General features: G+C 38.4%; 1 protein-coding gene across 1 annotated transcript; it reads left to right on the forward strand.

Annotated features, from left to right (window-relative positions):
* Positions 1 to 3: 3 nt before the first annotated feature.
* Positions 4 to 23810, forward strand: slco5a1a (solute carrier organic anion transporter family member 5A1a). Its single transcript, XM_046876648.1, is given in 11 exon segments — positions 4 to 2562; positions 9627 to 10064; positions 13346 to 13478; positions 15299 to 15501; positions 15783 to 15947; positions 16101 to 16299; positions 20181 to 20340; positions 21086 to 21200; positions 21203 to 21317; positions 21496 to 21560; positions 22516 to 23810. Coding segments are annotated over 11 exon segments (2472 nt in total). The 5' UTR covers positions 4 to 2138; the 3' UTR covers positions 22971 to 23810.
* Positions 23811 to 24626: the final 816 nt, after the last annotated feature.

Below are 24626 nucleotides of genomic sequence, written 5' to 3' on the forward strand. Positions count from 1 at the left end.
TAATGAAATGTTTCTGAAGGGTTTCAAGATTGTAAATAAGGTCACAATTCTTGGCTATCACCATATTGCAAGCCAGAGTGAGGTAATCTCAGAACAAAAAAAAAATGGATCAATTCTGAAACTGATGAGACAAGATTATCAAGGACAATCAAACCTTAAAAAAATTACCCGGACCCCCCAGCACCGAGTTCGTCCCAATATCAAAGCAAAGCTGCATCGGTGGCATCTCTTCCTTTGCACCTGTACCCAGATCTCTTCAGTTATGTTTTTTTTTTTGTCATACTTGCTTTGTTCACATTCTCCGAACAACATTTTTTAAAACGATTATTACTTCATTAGTCTTCATTCAATGTGCAGTTCCTCTTAAGCGCATTTCAAACCAGAATGTACACCATGCATGTGACCTTCACACCAAGCACTAGCAGCTTGCAGACCTATGCTATAAAATAAACATACTTTTTATAGTACTGTACAAGCTTGGTTTCAACTGCAGTATGTGTGAGAATTTGAGGTTATTAGCCCAAAACAGATTTCTTTGTGATATGCAACAATAAAATAGAATAGAATAGCTCTGTTGGTGGAGCATGAAACTTTTTCAAGGTCATAGGTTCATACTGGGTACACGGCTAAGGATCGCATTCAAATAACCACTGCAACACCAACGTTAAAACTGTGGAGGAAAGATCTGACTTTTAGTTTATCCTGCCAAATATCCTGCTTTATTCTGGCTCCATGAGTCAGAATCAACAGCACCCATCATGGTAAAGATATAATAATATAAAATTCGATTAAATTATGTAATAATGTCATCATCTGTTAAAACTTTACTTCAGTGCTTGAATTGAGTTAAGTCTTATGGGGGGGTCCCCCAGTGTTGTGTAATTCATATACCTTTTTATTAAAATAATCTTGGGGACCCCCCTAAGTCTATTTTTTACTTGTCATGGGGGGTCCCTAATGCCTTATGGAGGGTCCCGGATCCATCCCTCAATTCGAGCACTGATTTATTTAAGGGACTTGCAGGATGGTTCCAGTATAACCATACCATTTCACACAGGTTGTCTCTGGTTTGGTATCCCACCGTGCTTACCGATCCACATGACAGCTTTGACATTACTAATTTTCCATGCAAAATTGTGCAGTTTTGGTGTAAATCCGCATTTCGGAAGCTTCATGGAATATGTGCAAGGATGTGTAATGAAATACAACTTGAGCCCGTACTCTAAAGCTGGTCCTGGACCAGTTCATAGCTGAATTAATTCATAATTAATGCTTTATTCTTTTTGTTTTGTTTGTTTGTTTTAATTAAGCGAAGTATCCTTAAATATGACCCTTTTTAGAACCAGATTTTTCCCTGCGCGCATGGTTTTGATACCAACGGCTTTCCATATAATTGCCTGAACGCCGCAGTGAGTGCACTGTAAACAGCAGCTTCTGCGACCCCCTGCTTACCAAGGACACACCACAAGAGGACAAACATGCTTTAGATGTAATGAAGATGTCAGATCATGTCGATCGCGAGGTTTTAAAACGGATCCGTGCATGCTGAGAGGACAAACTTCATCCACCGCTAGTCCACGCCATGCCGTTTCTGTTGTTTGTCCTGGACGTTTGCAGTGCAGCATGCTAACTGCGCCAAAACGCTGCGCGCTGGTTTTGCGCTCCCACTGCTTTGCCACACCGGTTTAGGCGTCCAGGATGCGTGTATTCCCGGGACTGTGAGCTCAGCTGCTGAATGCATGTTCGATCAACGGTACGTTTTCCTTCGCAGGAAGAATAGTCTTCTGGATGATGGTCATTCTTTGTGCACGAGTAATCGGAGTCTTCACACCTCTATGAAGTCATCTGGTGAGATCCCAATGCCATTGTGCCAATATGACATGCAAACTGCTTGTTTTGGGGCCACAATGATCATCGCTGAGGAAGACACACTCTGTATCAGTGCCCTGTCCTTCACCAGACACTTCTCTAAATGACTCCATCCATCCCAGCTTGAAATGCAAACGCTGGAAAACACCACTGGTATATGGCGAATATTCTCACTGAGGTCAAACCCCATCAGGACATAAGGAGCTGCCAGAGGAACCTACTGAACAACCAGCAGAACAACCCGAAAAATCGTCCCATCCTGCTTTAGAATGGCCTCCAGGGACCGCGATGGCGCTGCAGATGGAGATGCCGAGCCATGTGTCAAACCTTCGGCTTATCCGTCTGAGGACTCGGGCCCGGCTCAGAAATCGAAAAGCCTCCCCACGCTTCACGAAAGGCAGGTTTTGGAGACGGAGGGGCCTGGAAACCCTGAGAAACCGCGCATCTCGGCGGCAGGTGGCAGCTCCCGGGACAACCTCGACGGATCCGCGGACTCCTCCGGCGCGTCGGCGGCAGGGAGGAGACGCCGCATCCCGGCCCCGCTCCTCTCGCGGCTGGCCCGCTTTCCCCTCAGGCGCTACCTGCGGGTGCTGTTTTCGGACTCGCGTTGCTTCTTGTTTTACATGTGTTACCTCACGTTTATTCAGTCTCTCATGGTGTCCGGCTACCTCAGCAGCGTCATCACCACTATAGGTAACTAAAACTATTACTTTTCTCTTTGTAGTCCCTTCTTCTCTGATATATGCTTCTTTAGTGGTAGCTCAGCGGATAAGATGTTGACCTTGTAATCAGAAGGTCATGGGCTCAAATCCCAGCATTACTCAGCTGCCACTTTTAAACAAGGCCCTTAACCCTCAATTTCTCAGATGTCTGACTGAGATAACTGGATAAAAATGTACATTTGTACATATGTTTACATATTTATCACTTGCTGTAAATATGCTACATATTTATCTGCACTTTTGCACGATAGCTACATTTTGCACTTCTGGTAGATTCCAAACTGCATTTCATTGCTGTGTACCTGTACAATGCAATGACAATAAAGATCTATTTATCTATCCATCCATCCATCCATCTACCTACCCACCCACCCACCCACCCATCCATCTACCTACCCACCCACCCACCCACCCATCCATCTACCTATCCACCCACCCATCCACCCATCCATCCACCCATCCATCCACCCATCCATCCATCTAAAGGCGTCTGCCAAATGCCATAAATGTCCCCAGGAACCACATTCTGGAATGCTCAATTTATCTTTAATTATATGTTATCATTAATAATTAATTATATTCATCTATGTGAAGACACTGATCATGTTAATGATTTCTCAATAATTATTATTAACAATGATTTAACAAGGTAGGAAGCAGACAGAAGCAGCTCACTGGTAGGTGGCGCTATGGTGAGCTATTTTTAGAAAAGGCCTGGCGACTCCTGGACCTTGCGGGCGACCTGGTGCTCGCGGGCATCATGTTGGTGACCCCTGCTTTATTTGATTTCTTCTCTTATGTAGATTGCAACAACACTGATATATTTCTATAGCGCTAAAGCTTCAAGTCTCTGACTCACTTGTAAGACTTTGTGGAATGCAGAAATCTAGATTTCCTAATCTGATTAACATTATAAAAAATGTTTAATCCTAAAAACAGATATTCTTTTATTGTAGTGTGTGTGTGTGTGTGTGTGTGTGTGTGTGTGTGTGTGTGTGTGTGTACATGTGCAGACTTCAGACACTCAGGATCTTATCCTAAAGAGCTGTTTTTAGACATTCACCTTTTTTCTGGCCTAATTATCCCCCTTTCCCCTTATAATCACATTTAAAGATTTCTTTACTACCTTTGAACACTGTATCGTTCCCTAATGTGGATATCTGATTTTTTTGGAGTGGACTCCTTATTCTCTTCCACAGATCAGTTTATTGTGAAATAACTGGTCATTTGATCAGTATACACATGATTTTATTTTAGTGTTTTGATGGAAAAGCAATAATGTTTGAAAGCTAATTTACTCTTCCAGGACTCCGCTGTGTCTTGCGAACATGTTTATTAATGAAAATGTTTATTTGCTAGTATTAGTCTGCTAAATTGCTCTAAAATAGGCTTCTTGAACATAAACAAAATGAATCTATAAAAGAAATTTAACCAACACTAGTAGAGAAACACTCAAATAAAATATAAACAGTGTTCATTTCAAACTTACTCTTTTTAGTTGAGCAATAAAAGGGTCATTTTAGAGATTTATCGCACTACAGCTTTCCAGATATATTGAATAGAATATTGTTGTTTTATGATGTTCATTTTGCAATCATCTTATTGTACTGTACTTGAACTAAATTAATACTGCAGCTGAATTGTGTCCATATTTCAGGAGTAATCCATTTATATATCTTGAATTTTGCAATATATATTCTGCAGTGTTAAATCTGAATAATTTGCAGTGTATTTTAATACTGCAGTAAAACTATTGATGAGTTGTGTTTTACTGTGTTTGTACTGCAAGTGTACCTTGTTGTTGTACTGGTTGTACCGCACTCCTATTGCATCCAATTTTGTGTGTTTATACTATAGTAGTACTTTAGTTACACTACAAACAAATGACCAAATATATGTATTTACTTATTAGGAACATGTGAACGCTTGCCACAATCAGGTGGAAGCTGTGCAGTGCAAAAGCATTCAGACTGAAGGGAAAAATGAGATTACTGATTACTTACTGAAGAGTAAGAATGCATCCGGAAGAGGTTTTGCTCCAATAATACCTTCGAAAAAGACATGCTGATGCATCCTGATAAGACTGAATCATCGTTGTTGGCTATAAGGTTATCAATTACTATAGATCCTGATTGTACTGTCAGCCCAAAATCTATAGTCGAGGCCCTTGATCCATTGATTTAAATATAAATAGCTTTTGTGGAACCACATTTTGTTATATGAGAAACAAAAGACATATTCTGTCCGTTACATTGTGTTGAAATCATGAATATGACCATATTATGCAAGTTATGGTTATTTAATCGGAGAGTATTTATATCTAAATCGGGTGACTTGATGCACCTTTCTGTCTTACCAATGGTTTGCATCTTGTGGAAAACCCTTTTGAATTCATTTGGTGAAGTTTTCTTTCGATTTGAATTTTTCTGCTATCCATTGAAGCAACAGATCACTAAAGACAAGCCACATTTAATACCAACTTCACCATGTATCTGCTCTCTTGCTGGTGAAATAATGAGAGAATAACACAAACCTGGCCATGGAAGAGATGAGCAACTTCTTTCCCGTTTTGGAATTTTGCAGCTCTCACAATTCTTTAACATTTCCTTCAAACTGAGTGTCCACTGTAACACATTTTAGATTCGATGTGCCATTCAGAGGAATAAAATGAGCGTGTTCCTCTGTGCAAAGCGTTTCAGTTAATAGGTATTTTATTATTTTTTGCAGCTGTGTATTTTAAAGTCTTTTTCCAGCTTGCTTGAAGGGCCTTTTCGAAACGGACATCGATCTTTGAGAGCTCTTGTTGACACTCCTGCAGATATCGCAGTAACAACCGTAACGAATGAAACGGAAGCGCCGGAGACATCGTGACTATAACGCAGAAGTGTTTATCACCATGGTCTCTCAAGAGTGTGAGAGATCACGTATGTAACATGCTGTAATTCATCTGGTTTGGATGTAAATTTTGATTTCAATCCTTGTATAATGTGGAAGGCACATAAAATAACTATTTCCGTGTTTAAATACAATGTGGAAGAAACATTTAAGGTGAATATTTTCCTTATCTTCTGCTATCTGAAAGATGCCATGTGGCAAAATAGTGGTTTGGAGTCAGCCATCTTTAATTCTCGACTAGAGCATGATGTTAACAACAACATTATTCATGATGATACATGAACATGTTTTTTTGTAATAACTGCCTTGTTTTTATGGCAAACATATGTATCACTTTAATTCCACCCAAAATATTCGTTTTTGGGATTTCTTTTTTTGTAACAAAGGGCATTTGTTTAGCAATTCCACACCATAATCCAGACATGAGAGGAATAAAAGAGATTGCTGTCACATCAGGGAGTGAACAGAAGTTGCCAGATATTCCTGCAGTTCCTTTAATGTTGCTGTGGGCCTTTTGGCAGCATTGCTGATAAATTTCCCTCTTGTCCTTTCATCAGTTTTGGAGGAACGTCCTGTTCCCGGTATTGTCCCTGTGGTGCCACATTTGATCTACTTGGTGATGATGACTTTCTTTGTGTTCCACGGTACATCTAATGTTTTTTTTCGAAATCCTGTTGTACCTCTCCCCTGATTTATAACTTCTCAGAGTTAGATTCTGTGCTTTGTATGCTTTTTGTGTACCGGAGTTTTACAAAAATGCTAAGCTTATCTGGTGTTTAAATATATATAACAGTGATGGAAATGACTTTCAGATATGTTAGAAGAAAAGCATTGACATCATAAAAGAGATTTATTTCTTAACTGTGGGGATATTTTGCTTTGTGCGTGGTCCCCCAGAAGGTGGTCCTATGCAGCTGAATTTATTTCAGGGTCTAGAAGCACATTCTCTATGGTGTGTTAAAATGGGATCTTTCCTACTGTCAGGAAGTTACATTAACACTTTATATAACCACAGTGTGAAAATGTGCCTGTAATAATCTTAAAATCACTACAGATATTTTAATGATCTGTTTTGCCAAACCCGTGCACAAAAGATTTCTCCACACAAGAGCTAACAGACAGCCCAGAATTATGTTTCATGCTGGCAGAGTTGTGTTTCATTATTAAATTTGCTCTACAAAGCTGAGGTCCCTGATTTTTCCCATCCATTGAAGTGAAACATCTAATAATAGAAGAAGATTATAGAAGATTGTGGAACTTTTAAAGAAGTAGATGCCCATCCCAAACCATCTAGAGACGTACCAGCGCCAATTGGATTCCACCTCATGTAGAGTTTGGACACTGGACCTCTTTGAGTGTTTGCAGGCTCTGGCATGGAGAAGCTGGTGTTGGATCAATGATGATGTCAAATGTTGAGGTATTTTATGAGTTGCTCAGTAGCTCCTGGTTCCATAACCACAAAGGACATTACTCATAATCTTACATTCCAGTACTCATGTTAGTTCTCACTCTTCAGTGTTCTGTATTGTTTAAAGACTATAATCACACTCTTTATCACACAAATGAGGATGGGTTTCCCTTTTGAGACTGGTTCCTCTCAAGTTTCTTCCTCATAACATCTAAGGGTCAAAGTCGTCATGGCTGCTCATCAGGGATAAACAGACACCGTTCACCTAAACTGTTAAATTCTGTAAAGCTGCTTTGAGACACTGTCCGTTGTGAAAAGCACTTGAGAAATAAACTTGACTTAATACAATCAGACGCGAAATCCAAATGTAGTATTAAAGTTTTTAGAGCAAAGTTATCATAAACATCTTAGAAATTTTTTAATATCTAATTGTATAACAAAACCGAGCTTTCGTGATGAACATAAACATAGAAGTTGACATGGCGCTAAGAAAAAAAAACAAACGGATCAAATCAGATGCGTGAGTATTTGGAAAAGTAGATACAATTTTGCCTCTGTACAACACCACAGTGGTTAAAAAAACCAAACAAAACAAAAAAAAAGCAATCAAGGTGTAATTAATGTTTAACTGTTAAGCAGGTACAGCATTTTTTGATCATTTGGGCAAACACAGGATAATTATTAGTATATTTTTAATTAGGGCTGTTAAAATTAACACCTTAACAACACCTTAACGCAAATTAATTGTAACGCGCGGTTAACGCAGCGTGCAATTCTGTTTGATCGTTTTTTATTAAGAACATAAATAAATAAATATAAAAAAAACAAAATTTAAACCTCCAACACAACACATTTATTCACAACTGCCTTTCTTTATTCAGTTATAAAAAAAATAAAAACTCCACCGAAATTGTTTTACTGATGCACCAAGTCAAAAATCCGCTATGATGCACACATCCGGCAATTAAAACCGTCCGTGTGGAAACATAGGAAAATCATCAATGTCCTGATGATTTACATAATTTAAAAACCATAACTACTTTAAAACATTTACAAAAATATTTTGTCTTCATGCTCAATGTTGAGAATATTTTCACTAATAATATACATAAACTTGCACAAAGCATCCATGCCCATGTTGATTAAAGTATTAAAAACTTAACATATTAAATTAAGGTACATTTAGAGCAGATAAAATGTGCTATTAAGTTGCGATTAATCACGAGTTAGCTCGTGGCAATCGTGCATTTAATCACAAATAAAGATTTCAATTGATTGACAGCTCTATCTTTAATACTTTAAAGCAGTTCTCATGCGGACCTTTCTTTCTTGAGATGCTACACCTTTTTGATGGCCTCCAACACTTGCATCTATACCACTTTATACTGTGTATTGATAGTTCTATCAAAAAATGTAACAGTTCAGAATCATTATTTTCTTAATGTGTCATGAATAATAAGAAATCAGTTCACACTTGCCAGGATACAGTTTATAAGTCAATTTTAATTAAAATTTGTTTTTTTTTTATAAAGTTTTTAACAATGGACATTGTTTTAAAGCAGCTTCACAGAGATAAAATATCCGTCAAGTGTCTGATTTCTTTTAAACATGTGAAAGTGGAAAATCTATGCAAAAATGGCTGTAATTTCCAAATGGTTAATGGAACTTTTAAACCCCTTGAATTAAAGCTAGAAATAAAAATGGCAATAACATTTTTGATTACTTCTTTCCAAATCCACTGTGGTGGTATTAGAGCTTCAGCTATCGAATATTTCCATAATCGTGCATTCTACTGATGATTTAATCGATTAATCGGATAAGAAATACTTGTTCTTTATTGCAATTTTTCTTAGTTGCTTTGGAGCGTTTCTCAGATCAGAAATGAAAAAATCTCAAAACTACTTGTTCACCCTCCACGTCATTTAGTCACGTGCACATCATAACTTTTCTTGTGCTTTGATCAAATTGCGAATGCTTTTGTACATTCATTTACTCGATTGTGTACAAGTGTCTGCGGTTTCCTACATTATCAGTTGTTTATGTTCATGTTGATCAAAATATATTATACTGGTTTCACCTGAATAGTTTTAACCCACAAAACATCTTAGCATCAGTTCATTGCATAAGTCATTGAATGCAAAATGGTTCAACCAGTTATAATCTGTCATCTAAAATATCTATTATTTTTTGGGGGGCTTAAATTGATGAATTGTGCAGATGAATCTTGAATGTCACTAATGATGGTGAGTGAACGGCATCAGATCAACCAATAATCAACTAGTTTTTTTAAATCGGTCAAAGATAAATCTCATGAACCTTTAATTGGAAAGTGTATACGAAACATAACCAATAAACAAACGAACACTTGTATAGTACAGTAAATCTGTAAATCCTGTCTGGTCTCTTGCAATTAATATAAATCAAATATGCATTTTTAGTCACTGTGATCCAAACCGTAGTTTATATAAAGAAATCCTGAAACTGTGTGCCATCATACTGACAATATGACTAAACATTTTGATGATTTTGTTTGTGAACAATGACAAAAAAACTTTTCATTCTGATGGGAATCACATGTTCATTGACGCAAATACTTATTTTTTGAGAGATAAATAAAAAAAAAAAATACACTCTTTTGCAAGAAATCCAATGTGTTGTGCTGTATGTACACATTGTTTTTAGAATGCAGCCAAAGTGGCATTGAATTATGTGTGTTTCTGTGTTTATTACAGAAAAGCGCTACAGCCTGCGTAGTTCAGAATCTGGTCTGCTGGTCAGCTGTTTTGACATTGGCAGTCTCCTCATTGTCGTCTTCATCAGCTACTTTGGTGGACGGGGCCGGAGGCCACGCTGGCTTGCCATTGGGGGAATGGTTATTGCTGTTGGTGCTGCACTTTTTTCTCTCCCTCACTTCATTTGTCCACCTTATCAGCTGGAGCAGCTCAACACTACCGGACGGGGAGAGGGGCTCTGCACCATTACCAATAGCAGTAAGAGGGAGGGGCCTGAGGCATGTCCACGAGACCAGGAAGACCGGGAGCATGCTCTGTATGTGGCTCTGTTTATTTGCGCTCAGATTCTGATTGGCATGGGGTCCACACCCATCTACACCCTTGGACCCACCTACCTGGATGATAACGTGAAAAAGGAGAACGCTTCGCTTTACTTGGGTAAGTAACACACCGCTATCTTAACTAGATTTTTTGTTCAGTCAGTGATGGGTTATGATTTGCTGATGATGATTTGCTTATAATTCTGAATCACTTTTGCATCTGATCTTATATATTGATCAGCCATAACATTAAAGCCACCTGTGCTGCCAAGGCAGCTCTGACCCATCGAGGTATGAACATTAGCAGCAAGCCTGTAATTTGGGAGGTGGGGCCTACATGAATTGGACTTGCTTATTCAGCACATTTCACAGCGACTAGATCGGATTGAGATCTGGGGAGTTTTGAGCCCATGCCCACATCTTGAACCTATGTTTCTCAAACCACTCCTGAACAGTTTTTGCAGTCTGGAGGGTTATCCTGCCGAAAGAAGCAACTGATATTAGGAAATACCACTGAACTGAAGTGAACTGACACAGCGACAAAATTAAGCTAGGTGGTAAGTGTCAGAGTAACATCCATATGAATAACAGGAGGTTTCCCAGCAGAAAATTGCCCTTACACTGCTTGTATTGGCTTGTCTTGGCTTGTCTTCTTCCCACACTGGAACTGTGACATGTTCACATGGACATGGAACTGGGACATGTCTAGCGGGGCTGCACCCAACGGCGATTTCATCAACTTTGAGAAGTACACATCATCAGTGACCAGCTAAATCAGCAAGTGCTTTGATGACTTGACCATCTCCAAGACCATCACTACACGCTCTAACCAGAAGTGGATGACCAAAAAAGTGCGTGCGCTGCTGAAAGAGACGCCTTCAGAGCAGGGGACAAGACAGCCTTAAGAACAGGACAGCGGACACACCCAGGGAAGACTCTGTCTAACCACAGCTGAAGTGAGGAAAACTCTATGAAGATTTAACCCACAGAAGTCTGCTGGAACAGACAATATACAACTATACTAGCGGATGTCTTCACCGACATCAACACCCTCCATCTGGCCCTCACCCACCTGAACAACAAGAATCTGATCGGCAAGCTTAGCCTACTGGGCCTGAACATTTCCCTCAGCAACTGGATCCTGGACTTCCTGACTGGGAGACCTCAGTCAGTCCGGATCGGAAACAGAATTTCCAGCACCACTACAATGAACAGTAGGGCCCCTCAGGGCTGTGTGCTCAGCCCATTGCTTTTCACTCTGCTGACTCACGACTGTGTAGCAATGCACAGCTCGAATCGTATCATCAAGATCGCCGACAACACTACCGTGGAGGGTCTCATCAGCAAGAACGGCGAGGCAGCATACAGAGGTGGCACAGTTAACAGCCTGGTGTGAGCGAATAACGTGTCTCTAAACGTTGACCAAACCAAAGAGATTGTTGTGGACTTCAGGAGAGCACAGAGCAGCCTTTCTCTACTGTTCATTGATGGATCCTCAGTGGAGATCGCCATGAGCACCAAATTCCTTGGTGTTCATCTGGCGTATAACCTCACCTGGTCAACAGCTCCATCGTCAAGAAAACCAAGCAGCATCTCTACTTCCAGAGAAGGCTGAGGAAAGCTCATCTCCCTCCCCCTATCCTGACCATGTTCTACAGAGGGACCATCTAAAGCATCTTGAGCAGCTGCATCACTGCCTGGTTTGGGAACTGCCCCGTCTCGGATCGCAAGACCCTACAGAGGGTAGTAAGGACAGCTGAGAACATTGGAGGCTCTCTCCCCTCCATCACAGACATTTACACCACATGCTGCATCCGCAAAGCCAACAGCATTGTCGACGACCCCACACACCCCTCACACACACTCTTCACCCTCCTGCCATCAGGAATGTGGTTGCGAAGCATTCGGGCCGTCACATTCAGACTCCCAAACACACAGAACTAAACTGAAAACACACACACACGCACTCAGTCAACGGAGTGTTACTGAACTGTACAACCTGAACTCAACACACGCTCATTACTCATCTCAATCCATTCCACTACCATGTATTTATTATTTATACTTAACCATATTATACCGTTTAGATGCAGTTTTTTTGCACCTCGATCTCAACCACCTTTTCTCAACTGCTGCTACTGCTGTTTTTGCACTGCATTGTATTTGTTTACATGTACTGTTCATAGTCTTTTATAGTCCTCTGGTCGGTGCTATTTTGTGTTGTGTATTTGTCCCACACTGTCTTGTGTTGTCTGTCCGTACTGTTTTTTTGTTTGCACTAGGTTGTACTTAATGTAGATTTATGTTGTGTGTTGTAGCTCTATGTTGTTTAGTGTAGCACCAGGGTTCTGGAGGAACGTTGTCTCATTGTTACTGTGTACTGTGTACCACTGTGTATGGTAGAAATGACAATAAAATCCTCTTGAGTTGACTTGACTTGGAAGACTTTTTCATGATGCAAAGTAAAATAGGAGACCAGACCAGGCCTTCCTTTACTGCTCCATTGTCCGGCATGAGCTCACGAGCAGGTCTGCAGTTAAAGAGCTCCATAAGCTATGATGAACTGTTCTCTCTGAACTTTTCTATTAACTTTTTCAGCATTTTCTGCTTCAGTAGCTCTTTGTAGGTTTGGACCGGAATAGATAGCATTTGCTGCTCATGTATATCAATGCGCCTCGGATCAGTTTTGGTAGGTACTAACCACAGTATTCCAGGAACACACTATGCAACACCTACCATTTTGTAAATTCTCTGGCTCAGTCATCTTTCCATAACTATTTGAACTTTGATCCATCAAAGTTGCTCAAAATATTTACACAATTTTTTTCTTTTTCTAACAAAAATATTCACTTTACTTGCTACCTAATATATGACACCCCTTAGCAGGTGCCGTTGTCAAGTGAAAATGATTATAAATCGAATGAATGGGTTTGAATATTATGGCTGATCAGTGTTTATTACCAATCATAAAATGTATTCATACAGTTGAGTGTTTTATTGTTTACCGTTTTATTTGGAATGGCAATCTTGATATTGTTTGTTGTTGTTCTGACTAATTTTGTCAATTAGAACATAGAATAGAATACAAAATATGCATTTTTTCCCCCAAACATCAATATTTCAGATTAGTCTAATTGTAGTATTTAGTAATACCAAGAGGTTTTTGTCCTGCGTCACTGTTTAAATGGACATGAAACTGAAAAAAAAAAATGCTATACATATAGTAAAATAAAGAAATTAGTTACGGAGATTGACAATTGAGGTATTGACAATACTTCTTATCAACCTGTGTTTTTGGAATATGAATATACAATAGTATATAAGTAACATATATGTCAGTAATCTGAAATCACTATGTATGTGTGTATGTGCATATGTCTGTATGTCTGGGTGTGTTAGCAATCATGTATGTAATGGGAGCTTTAGGTCCAGCTGCTGGTTACCTGCTGGGTGGAGTTCTGATTGGCTTTTACGTCGACCCAAACTCTGCTGTGCACATTGATCAGAACGATCCACGTTTCGTAGGAAACTGGTGAGAGACACACACTGACTTTCTTAAGGAAACGTTTAAAGCTACAGTATTAATCTGGTTGCTGAATTAGAATTTGAGCTAAATTATAGTCTCTTTGTTTTCTTAATGCAAATTAAGCAAGTAAGCAAACAAACGAAACAAACAACAAGAAAAAAGGGGAATCAAATTTGCCAAGCACTTAGAAATCAAATTCAGTACATTACTAGATGATTACAGAATATTACTAAATGCCTAATTTCTTTGTATTACATCCTCCATTTATTTTCTATTTTTCACTGCAGTATCAGTTTAAGGGTAATTTTAGCAAATCATACATAGAGACAGATCATCAAAACCCACAGCATGTTTAGTTCACGTCCAGTATTTAGTCGATTCAGAATTAAATATCTTTTTTGTTTTGGGCTGGTCATTTTGGTCCACATCTGAGTGTGATTACTGTGTTTTCACCTGCACAAACAAACCACTGAATCACACATGACTAAACACTGCATATGTAAAACCCCTTAGTCATACACTACAATTTCAAGAATTACTGGCAGTTTTTATTAAACTGAGCCAAAATGGTTGTAAAAAAAATGCAGTGATTGCAATCAAAGAGGAAAAACTTATTTTCGAACAAAAATACATTCCCATTAAACTACAATTTTTGTTGTGAATAGCACAAATTAGGTAATAGATGTATAAAAATGAATCAATACAGAAATGTCGCTTGCTTGTTCTTGTATTTTGTATTTTTGACAAAAAAAAACAAGTTTTTGTTTGTTTATATATATATATATATATATATATATATATATATATATATATATATATATATATATATATATAAAATAAAAGGTGTAAATTTAACAATGTTGGTCCTTTAAATAAGAGAATAAAATGCTATTTACTAGGTTTAGCAACTTGCATGGTCTAAACCCTGAAGTTGATTTGGATTATGTAAAATATTAAAATATTTAAATACGATTAACTGTTTCCATGTAAATACTCTCATAGTCTTTGTTCTTGTTTGGCTTCAATCATTCAGTGCAGAATGCGGCTTTAAATTTAATAATTTTTGCTAATTTTCTTGAAAGTTGTTAGTTATTCAGTAGGGCATGAAACATTGCAGCTAATTTTGTTATTCATGTTGTGGGATTTTTGTACCAAACATAAAATTATACTTTTGCAATAAAAATGTCAAAAACTATTTGCCATTTCTTTTCCCCAGAAATGGTTGCAGCATCAAATGAAATAATAAATGCAGCATATTGCCAAAGCTAAAAATGCAGTGATCTTGGTGTCTGTGATCATTAGTGGTGTGGATTTTTTTATTTAATTCATCTATTTGCATTTTTTATGTATGTAGCCTAATGTTGCATTAATGACAAGATACAGTATTCGTGGCGTTTATTCATTTTGGTGCGCTTTTCTTTTCGGAAACAATTCAGCAATTAAATGAAAAGCCAAGTGTATTTTGTATTTTCCTGTTGGATTTGTTCTGTTATTAGAGCAACAATTACTTTCGATATTTGTATTTGTTGTATGCTTACATGTAAAAAAAGAAATCTATGAAAATGCAATCATTTTATTTTATTTTTCATTCTGGCCATAATTTTGCATACAAATATGGAGAAAGAAACACTTTTTCACTTTTTCTTTGCATTTTCCCTCTCAAATTTGAAGTCTCCGTCTCTTCTTTTTTTTTCCTGTTTAGATGGGTTCTCTTTCTTATCATGATTTCTCTCTCTCTCTCTTCCTTTTGGTGGTTTCCAGCTGTTATGACTTCTCTATTTCATCCTTTCTCTCTCCTTTTCTATTCCACAATATCTTTGTCTCAGGTGGAGTGGGTTTCTTTTCTGTGCTGTGGCCATGCTGCTGGTGATATTCCCCATGTTTGCCTTTCCGAAGAAGCTTCCCCCTCGCCACAAGAAAAGCAATGGGAAGAAGAAGCGGGTGGGGGACCTGCCAAGCGATGATGAGGTGATGAAGGAGAAGAGCCAAGCCGTCTCTTCCTCCATCGGGTTTGGAAAAGACATCAAAGGTAAACCGTCAGGTCTCCATCACCATTACATACAGAGGTTAAGTCTTGTATATGTAAAGATGATACTGAAAGTATTGACGTTTTTTTTTTTGTGTAACTAAAGTAAAGTATGTATTAGTGTATGGTTCGAATCGCTCACATCAAATTTTAAGATAGTCTTTGGTCATAAGTCAAATATCTTTGCTGTTTTAAATCATTTATTTTTTATTACCGTTCTATTGTATTCTTCTTATTCTTTTTTGCCTTTCGGGCTCTCATTATACCTTTATTTATTCTTCTAGATATGCCCAAGGCAGCCCTGCGTATCTTGAGCAATGTGATCTTTTTGTTTGTGAGTTTGTCGTACACAGCAGAGTGTGCCATCGTTACAGCCTTCATCACGTTCATCCCTAAATTTATTGAGTCTCAATTTGGGGTTCCAGCATCCAGTGCCAGTATCTATACAGGTGATTGATCTCTTCTTCCTCTTTTTTTTTGGTTTCTCATTATCTCTCTCTCACACACACACACACTAGCACACTGTGTTGTGACTGTGCTGTAATTTTTTATCTTGTCATGTTTATTTTTCTGCGCCGACCCAACCCCCTCCTCTGTTGTAGGCTTGGTAATTGTGCCCAGTGCTGGTGTTGGGATAGTGCTTGGAGGCTATATAATTAAGAAGCTGAAGTTAGGAGCAAGAGAATCAGCCAAGCTGGCAATGATCTGTAGTGGAGTGTCTCTGCTCTGTTTCTCCACACTCTTCATTGTTGGTTGTGAAAGCATTAATCTAGGGGGAATCAACATACCCTACACTACTGGGTAAGAATATTACATACTTTGCCCCATTTGCTCAGGTTTTCTCTGTGCTGTATTTCTATTGCAACATAATACGTATATCTTAAGAACATGTATATAAATATTAGGAGCATTCTTTCGTCTTGGCATTTTCAAATACCCTGACAAACATTAGGTAGGAGTCTCTACTGCACCGCATCAAAAAGTGCACTGTTGCACGTTTAAATACAGAGGGTTTATCTTAAGATTCAAACTACTGGCAACAATAAAAAACAGGCCAGAAAAATTGCTAGAAATGATTTTTTACTTACTTTAGGAACAACAGATAAAACCAAGGTTCACTTGTACCAGTCAAGTCAAGTTTATTTCTATAGCGCTTTTCACAATAGACATTGTCTCAAAGCAGCTTTACAGAATTTAAAAGTTAAGGTGAACGATGTGTATTTATCCCTGATGAGCAGCTATGGCGACTGTGGCAAGGGAAAAACTCGCTTAGAGTGTGATCATACTCTTTAAGCAATACAGAACACTGGAGAGTGGGAACTAACATGAGCACTGGAATGTAAGACCAGTATAAAGGGACTAGAAAAATATAAAGTAGGAAAGGCAGTGCTCATGATCCAAAGCATATCACATCACCTGTCAATCTTAGGGGTGACTGTGTTATGGCTTTGGCATGTATGGCTGTTATTGTAACTGGGCTCCTGGTGCTTATTGATGTGACCGCTAATAGAAGTAGCAAATAGGAATTTGTTTGAATAGATTCAGACTTTCTGTTTAGATTCAACTGATAGGAAGGCTCTACACTAGGGTTGTGCTGATGGACGATAGGATCGATAGGATAGCTGGTGATAGCTGTCGATTTCAAGCCGATATTTGGCTTTTGTTGTATTAAATTAACGTATTAAATGTTTTCATTTCATTATTAAATAAAAAATATTACCATTAGTATTGTTACTAATAATAAATTAACTAGAATTAATTTGCCCAGCTATAGCCTAATGTTTACATCAACATCACCGCTTAATCGACACCTGCAGCACAACACAAATAAGAATTTGCCTATTAGCTTTTAAAGTTTTATTAAGTAAAATATGTAGAAAAGTAAATAAATCAGTTAAACAATTCTTAAATATATAAGCAAATAAGTCAACTATTGCACTGCCCCGCCCCATGCCATAGTATTGGTGATCTCACAGGCAGATCTAAAAAAATTAATTATATAAGAGCTTTTTAAGGCAAAAATAATGTATGTTATTAAATGGCCAAGTCAGTCATGTGATCGAAACCGCACCTCAGCACCTCAGTAATTCGCCTCTAGAGGCCGCTCTCCTACTGTATAACGTAACCTGGAAAAACTATAGGTATGGTTTTTGCTGACAGTTCCAGAAATCAACTACTGTGTATCCAGGCTCCATAAGTAGCATTTAACCAAACCACCTGACCATCTGTGTTAATATTCAGAGTAACTTATCATATATGTACCAATGGCTTCCACACCTATAAGTGCTACAGCAGGATCTCTGTATGCATTTGCATTCCACATTGTGGCTATTATCTCCTTAATGGACAGGAACAAATGTACCACTATATTAGTGGTACAACTTACATTAACATTTATGCCGTTTGGCAGAAGCCCTTATTCAGAGTGACTTACAAAGTGCTTTAAAGTTTCTATCAATAAGTTGACTTGATGCTGGTTCTCAAGTTCAGAGAATACGATGCAGTCACTGAAAGTAAACCTCAGTCTGTCTCTGTATTTGAAATTGCTGTACAAAGCTGTGCCGAGCTCAGCATTACATTGGATTGTTGCAGCTAACAGCTCTTACGCCCACTGCCAACTGCTATATATTACATCTCAACATTGTAAATCCTGAGTATACTGTTTCTGTTGTGCTAAAACAAATGAAGACCACAGATCTGCTCTAATGGCACAGTGCATCTCGGCAAGAATAGTAAAGACAAATCCTACAATTACATTTATTAAACATACAAAGCGTTGCACTCTCGTCTGATATGAAACTGATATAAAAATCTTAATGTTATGCACATATTTATAATCATTATTATATAGTGCTATGTAGAACATTTAACATGTTTTTAGATGGATCTATAACGGCTTATGGCTACAATTACTACAAACAGTTTTACACCCAAGTGTTTGTCAGTAAGTATCGATAAAGAAAAAAAGGGCTTTTACTTGTCACATCTACATTACCAGACAATGGAACATCACATATTTTAGATTGTTAGGAAACTGGGGTCAGCCATGAAACAGTGCCCCAGTGCAGAGAGGGTTAGGGGCCTTGCTCAAGGGCCCAATAATGACAACTTGACAATCCTGGGCCTTGAAAATCCCAGACCTTCTGATCAGTACCCCAGAGTCTTAACCACTGTTGTTTTCAAACAATGACTTCCACAATGATGTAATTACAATGAATAAATAGCCGTGTCCTCCAGATGAGGATGGGTTCCATTTTTAGTTCTGGATCATTGGGGATAAACTTATAGGGTTCAAGTTAAAAGAAATTTTAAATGTATACAGTCAATCTGTTTATTTCTGTAAAGCTGTTTTGTGATTATGTTCATTGTTAAAAGCGCTATACAAAAACAATTGAATTGAACTAGAGTTGCTCTTTTTTTAAATCATATATTGTTCATATATTGTGCTCATAGATGGCCATTTAAGTGCAATGTAGAAGGGCTGGTTAAGGCCAATATACACTGACCAGGCATAACTTTATGGCTGCCGACCAGGCAAAACATGTCTGATGTTGTGTTGTCTGTTGCTGCCCGTGACCCTGTCGCTGGTCACTGTTCCTTACTTGGACCACTTTTGATAGATACTGACCACTGCAGAAGCAGAACATCCCACAAGAGCTGCAGTTTTGGAGATGCTCTAACCCAGTCATCTAGTCATCACAATTTGGCCCTCAAACTCAAATCCTTATGCTCGCCCATTTTTCCTGCTTCTAATACGTCAACTTTGAGGACAATTTCTGTGTTACAGCAGCAAAAAAAAAAAAAAATAGATGTGCAAATATATAAAAGGTAGAGACAATACAAGTATATACATCACAGTGTTTTAAATACAAAAGAAAGAGACCACCAAAAAGTAGTAACGCTTTCAAACATATTGCACATAGGTAATATTGCACGGTTTAAATTAGTATTAAGTAATATATAAGCAATATATTATATAGTTATATAGTAATATATCCCAACCACTAACAGGTGCCATTATGGAGAGATAATCAGTGTTATTCACTTCACCTATAATAATGTTATTCGGTCATATTGCTATGACTGGTCGGTGTATGCACGAAAAGATTAATTAGGAATTAAGAATGGGCCTGTCTAACCTATTGGCATTTATGACTATTTAATATTTCAAGCAATATTGCTATTGTCCTTTTGCAAACCAGCTCTCAGCCTGTATTTGGTAAAAGAGATCAGGCAAAGGATTAGTGTTGGATGACCATTCTGTCAGCCTTCATTCCACTTTCCTTATATTATTTCATATTGTTCTTTATATAACATGAACCCAAGTACATCATTTTGTTTGTCAGCTTATCTATTAAATAATGGGCAACTTTCATATAAAGATCACAACTTAACCATTAGCACAACTTCGTTTTTCTTATTTCATACTGGGTAATTGTATATTCACTGCATTCTGATGAGCATTGCAACTTAAAGGAAATTATAATGGACTGGCAGATGCATATCGTGAAAATGTTGGTATACTTAGAAGCGAAGACTCTATCAAGGAGCTGACAAGCTTGTTTTCATATTCTGTTGCTTTAAATGGAGATTTTACTAATTTTATTTATTTTTTAGCATATGCAAAATCTGCTGTGTTCACAAGTAATTGTCTTCATCTGTGTTTTCGTCTTCCTTCGCAGGCCCACGCTGACTCTGTCCCATCGGAACTTAACAGGGGGCTGTAATGTTAACTGTGGTTGCCGGATCCATGAGTATGCTCCTGTGTGTGGTTCAGATGGAATTACATACTTTAACCCCTGTCTGGCTGGCTGCAGCGGTGTCTCCAATGACAGCTCTGGGGTGAGGGCACATGATCTGTCTTTATTAATAAGTGTTAATTGTTTCAGCACAAGTGATAGCATAATAAAACCCCCTCATATAAACATTTCATACCAAACAGCAAGTTTTCTGTAGCATTTCTTTTTGTTTTTCTTAGTTAAATGAGTGTTTGTGTGAAACACTGTAAACCCACCAATGTAGTAGTCTTGTAGAAAGTCATATATATAGTTCACTGTAACTCATGTAGTTATTTTTATAGCGTTTTTAACAATGAACATTTTTATAAGTGTAAGTTTGTCCCTGATGAACAAGCCGTGGCGAGGAAAAACTCCCCGAGATGGCATAAGGAAGAAACCTTGAGAGGAACCAGACTCAAGAGGGAACCCATCCTCATCTGGGTTGCACCGAATGTTCATTTATAGCAGATAAACGATGTTGCGGAGTACAGTGATGGTGATCAGAAGCAAACTGTAGACCTGAGTCAATGTAGCAGACTGTTGACATTAACTACAATCCAAATCCATCCTCAAAGCTCCTGTTCTTACTCCGGAATTTCATGTAACCACCCAAGGCGTTGATGAGAAACCGTCCCAAGCTGCACAGACTGGCCTCCAAACGAAGAGAACGCTATCCAGAGGCAGGCCTGGGTGAAGTGGGAAGATCCGTGGAGGGAAGAGGGGCAGGAACAGTGGTCACTGGAACCAACCTTCAGTCTGCATTGTGCTGTACATGGGTTATATATTTGTGTTGTTTTTTTCTTTTCCAGATCAGGAATTATTCAGACTGTGCTTGTGTACAAAGCAGACAGGTGATCACTCCATCTGGAGGAAATCACGATTTGCAAGTGGTCATTGTGAAAACGTACCTGAATGAGAACGGCTATGCGCTGGCAAGTGTGAGCGCACCTGTGGAACGCTCATAACCTTCCTCATCTTCCTCTTCATTGTCACCCTAATAACTGCCTGTGCACAGCCTTCTGCCATCATAGTCACCCTGAGGTGTGTTTCCTTCTGGCAGTTTTTTGAACAATGTTTTGATATCACAGTGATAAAATGTATTTGTTTTAATGGCAAGTAAGCATAATTGTTCCTGTAGGCATAACAACTATTATAAGTCTACAAATCTCAAATATTGGAAAAACATATATTTATGCTACAGCTCTTTTCCTTTCTGTAGGTCTGTAGAAGAGCAGGAGAGACCATTTGCTTTGGGAATGCAATTTGTTCTTCTTAGGACTCTCGGTATGACGGAAATACATTTCAAATTCACTGCATATAGACAGTTTTCATAAAAGCTGTAAGATACCTCAGTAAAGATTTCCCACAGTGTGCGTTAAATTGGTTCTTGTCATGAATCGTGACAAGTCAGTGTTAGAAGAAGCCTAAATGCAACGCTTTGGTAAAATCTAATTTCACGCAATATATTAAAACTTTGGGACAAAACCTGATTTTTATTTTATGTATTATTTTTCTTTGCTATTTATGACTAGAATTAAGCCACAGTGAAATCCAGCAAATTCCTTATGCTGACATATTTCTTCAATAATTAATACCGGACTGACGAACAGTAAATACACTCTGTGGACAAACGTTTGTCGATTCGTATGTGTGTTTGAGCATCTCATCTAACAAATGGTTTCCATTTACTGTTATAGTAACATCCACACATCTGGGAAGATTCCACTAGATTTTGGTGTGCATTTGTGCTCATTCAGCTACAAGGATGTTAGTAAAGTCAGGTACTGATGTAGGTGAGGTGAAGAGGGCTGGGGTGCATTCAACATTCCAATTCATACAAAAGGTGTGCAGTTGAAGTCAGATCTTTATACAGGGCCACTCAAGATCTTCCACTCAAACCCATATCTTCATGGAGCTGACTGTGCACATGGGCATTGTCATCCTTGAACAGGTTTAAGTCTCATAGATTAACTAAAGGGAAAAATTTGATTGAATCCAAAGACCTCAACAACTGTGGTAACAGTTTGTGGAAGAACCACACGCCTGGAAAAGTCAGGTGTCCCAAACCATTTGTCCATTTAGTGTATCTTGTATTACTTGAACTTGGCTTTAAGACTGAATATTGAACATTAAAATTCCAATGATAAATCTATTGTAAAAACGAATCTATTTTTATGTGGAAAGACCATGTCTTAATATAAAACAAATGCTCATTTTTTAATATTCTTTCATTTCCCAGCCTATATCCCTACTCCGATATATTTCGGCGCAGTGATTGACACCACCTGTATGCTCTGGCAGCAGGACTGTGGTGTTCATGGATCCTGTTGGGAGTATGACGTGACGTCACTTCGGTTTGTCTACTTCGGTTTGGCGGCCAGCCTCAAGTTTCTGGGCTTCTTCTTCATCTTCCTCACGTGGTATTCACTGAAACGGCGTGATGAGCACGCACATATGCATACGCACCCCGTATCCCCGCTGGACACGGTGAGCCAGTTGATGTGCCATGCAGTGTGGCAAAAAGGGCATGCTCGCACACGCTCTTGTCCTGTCTTCCTGCCCCGCCCCCCTGAACACTGCCATGCTGCTGCAATGGTCACTGGACAGGCCCTAAGTCGTGGCAACAGTTGCCCCAGCAATGGCCTAAAAGCAATAACCCTGCCCATCAAATCTCTGGAGAAAGTGGTGATTTGAACGTTTAGTGCACACACACACACACACACACACACAGTAACACACATTTACACACCAAAATGCATGGACAGGGCACACTGAAGATCAAGTGGAGCTTCTAGCTCTTCTGTGTCCTCAGAGCCACTGCTGGTGCCTTTTTTCACTCTCAAGAAATACACTACAATTAACACAATTTGTAAAGTTTTGGACTTGATACCTCAATTGAATTGGTACCTCTCTTCTTGCACATTTTCATAGATTTCTTTCTCGTCCACATGGTCTAAATAATCTCTTTTCAGTCACACACACAACACAGTATGACCAATACCTCACACCTTACATATGCATAAACATAAAAAAAAAATTCTAAAGGGCCAGTACCTTTTGTCCATCTGCACTCACATGTTCATCACCCTGTTCTGGTTTCTTTTTTTCCGTCTGTAGTGTGACGAGAGACTGCTGTAGGTATTTACATACTTCTCTATCATTCCACTGATTGTCAACTTGCTTGGTCGCTTGATTGATTAGTTAAATGATGCGATGCAGCGGTATCGGGGATCCTTCCATATAATAAGGAGGAATGTATATGGAATTCAAGCATTATGCAAGCTTTTCTCTCCATCCTACCACGAGCCTGTCAATTAAACTCCAACAGGACAACGCAACAACACTTACACAGCCAGAGAGTGTTTTAAAATGCAAATGTGAAACAGTATAAATTCTGTACTGAGGAACTATATATCTGTTACACTGCATTCATATATCCTATGGGACGTAAAATGAGCATCATTTTCAAGGGTTTAACTGGTTGTTTTGATGTCCAAATTAAAAAGATTTGTAATAAAAAAAATCTATAATGTTGGTGTCGTTATTTTTTATTTGTTTAATTGCATTTTGATGTTGAAGGGATGGTAACTCGAGCATATCAACTTTGCTCATGTCATTGCTGCGGTTATTTACATTCTGCTGATATTGATGTAATATGTGGTACAGCTTCAGACAAAAAACAACAACAAATAAAGAGCTATACCTGACCAAAATGATTACATATAAAACACCCAGAAAGTTTGTTTAGTTGAAATACCATGTATGCCAGACTTTCTGATTTTAAAATAGATTTTATAAAATGCAATAAGCTTTGATTTATCGTACTTTTTTTTTTTTGTCGTTTCATGTTGACAAAACTGTACTGAGCATGTAGGAGAAAAAATATTCCAATCTTATTAGTTTTTCTCAGTTTCTTTGGAGCATTTCTTGAATCATCCTTAGCTGCATTACTTAAAACAATTTCTACAAGTAGCACAATACATTGTATTTCTTGCAAAAGCGTGTATTTTTTTCTAAATCCTTAATTCACCTATCAAAAGTAAATATTTGTGTCAATTAACCCGGTCAGGGAACCAACCCCAGCCACTCTTAGTGCCGGTCCCAATCCCAGATAAATGGGGAGGGTTGCGTTAGGAAGGGCATCCAGCGTAACAACATGCGAAATCAAACATGCCGATGATCCGCTGTGGCGACCCTTGATGGGAGAAGCCGAAAGAAAGAAAGTTTAACATGTATTTCCCATCAGAATAAAAAGTTCCTGTCAGTGTTCACAAACAAAATCATCAAAATGTTTAGTCATATTGTCAGTAAGATGGTGCACAGTTTCAGTATTTCTTGATATAAACTATG

Source organism: Silurus meridionalis, chromosome 20 (genome assembly GCF_014805685.1).
Source record: "Silurus meridionalis isolate SWU-2019-XX chromosome 20, ASM1480568v1, whole genome shotgun sequence".
Taxonomy (NCBI): Eukaryota; Metazoa; Chordata; class Actinopteri; order Siluriformes; family Siluridae; genus Silurus; species Silurus meridionalis.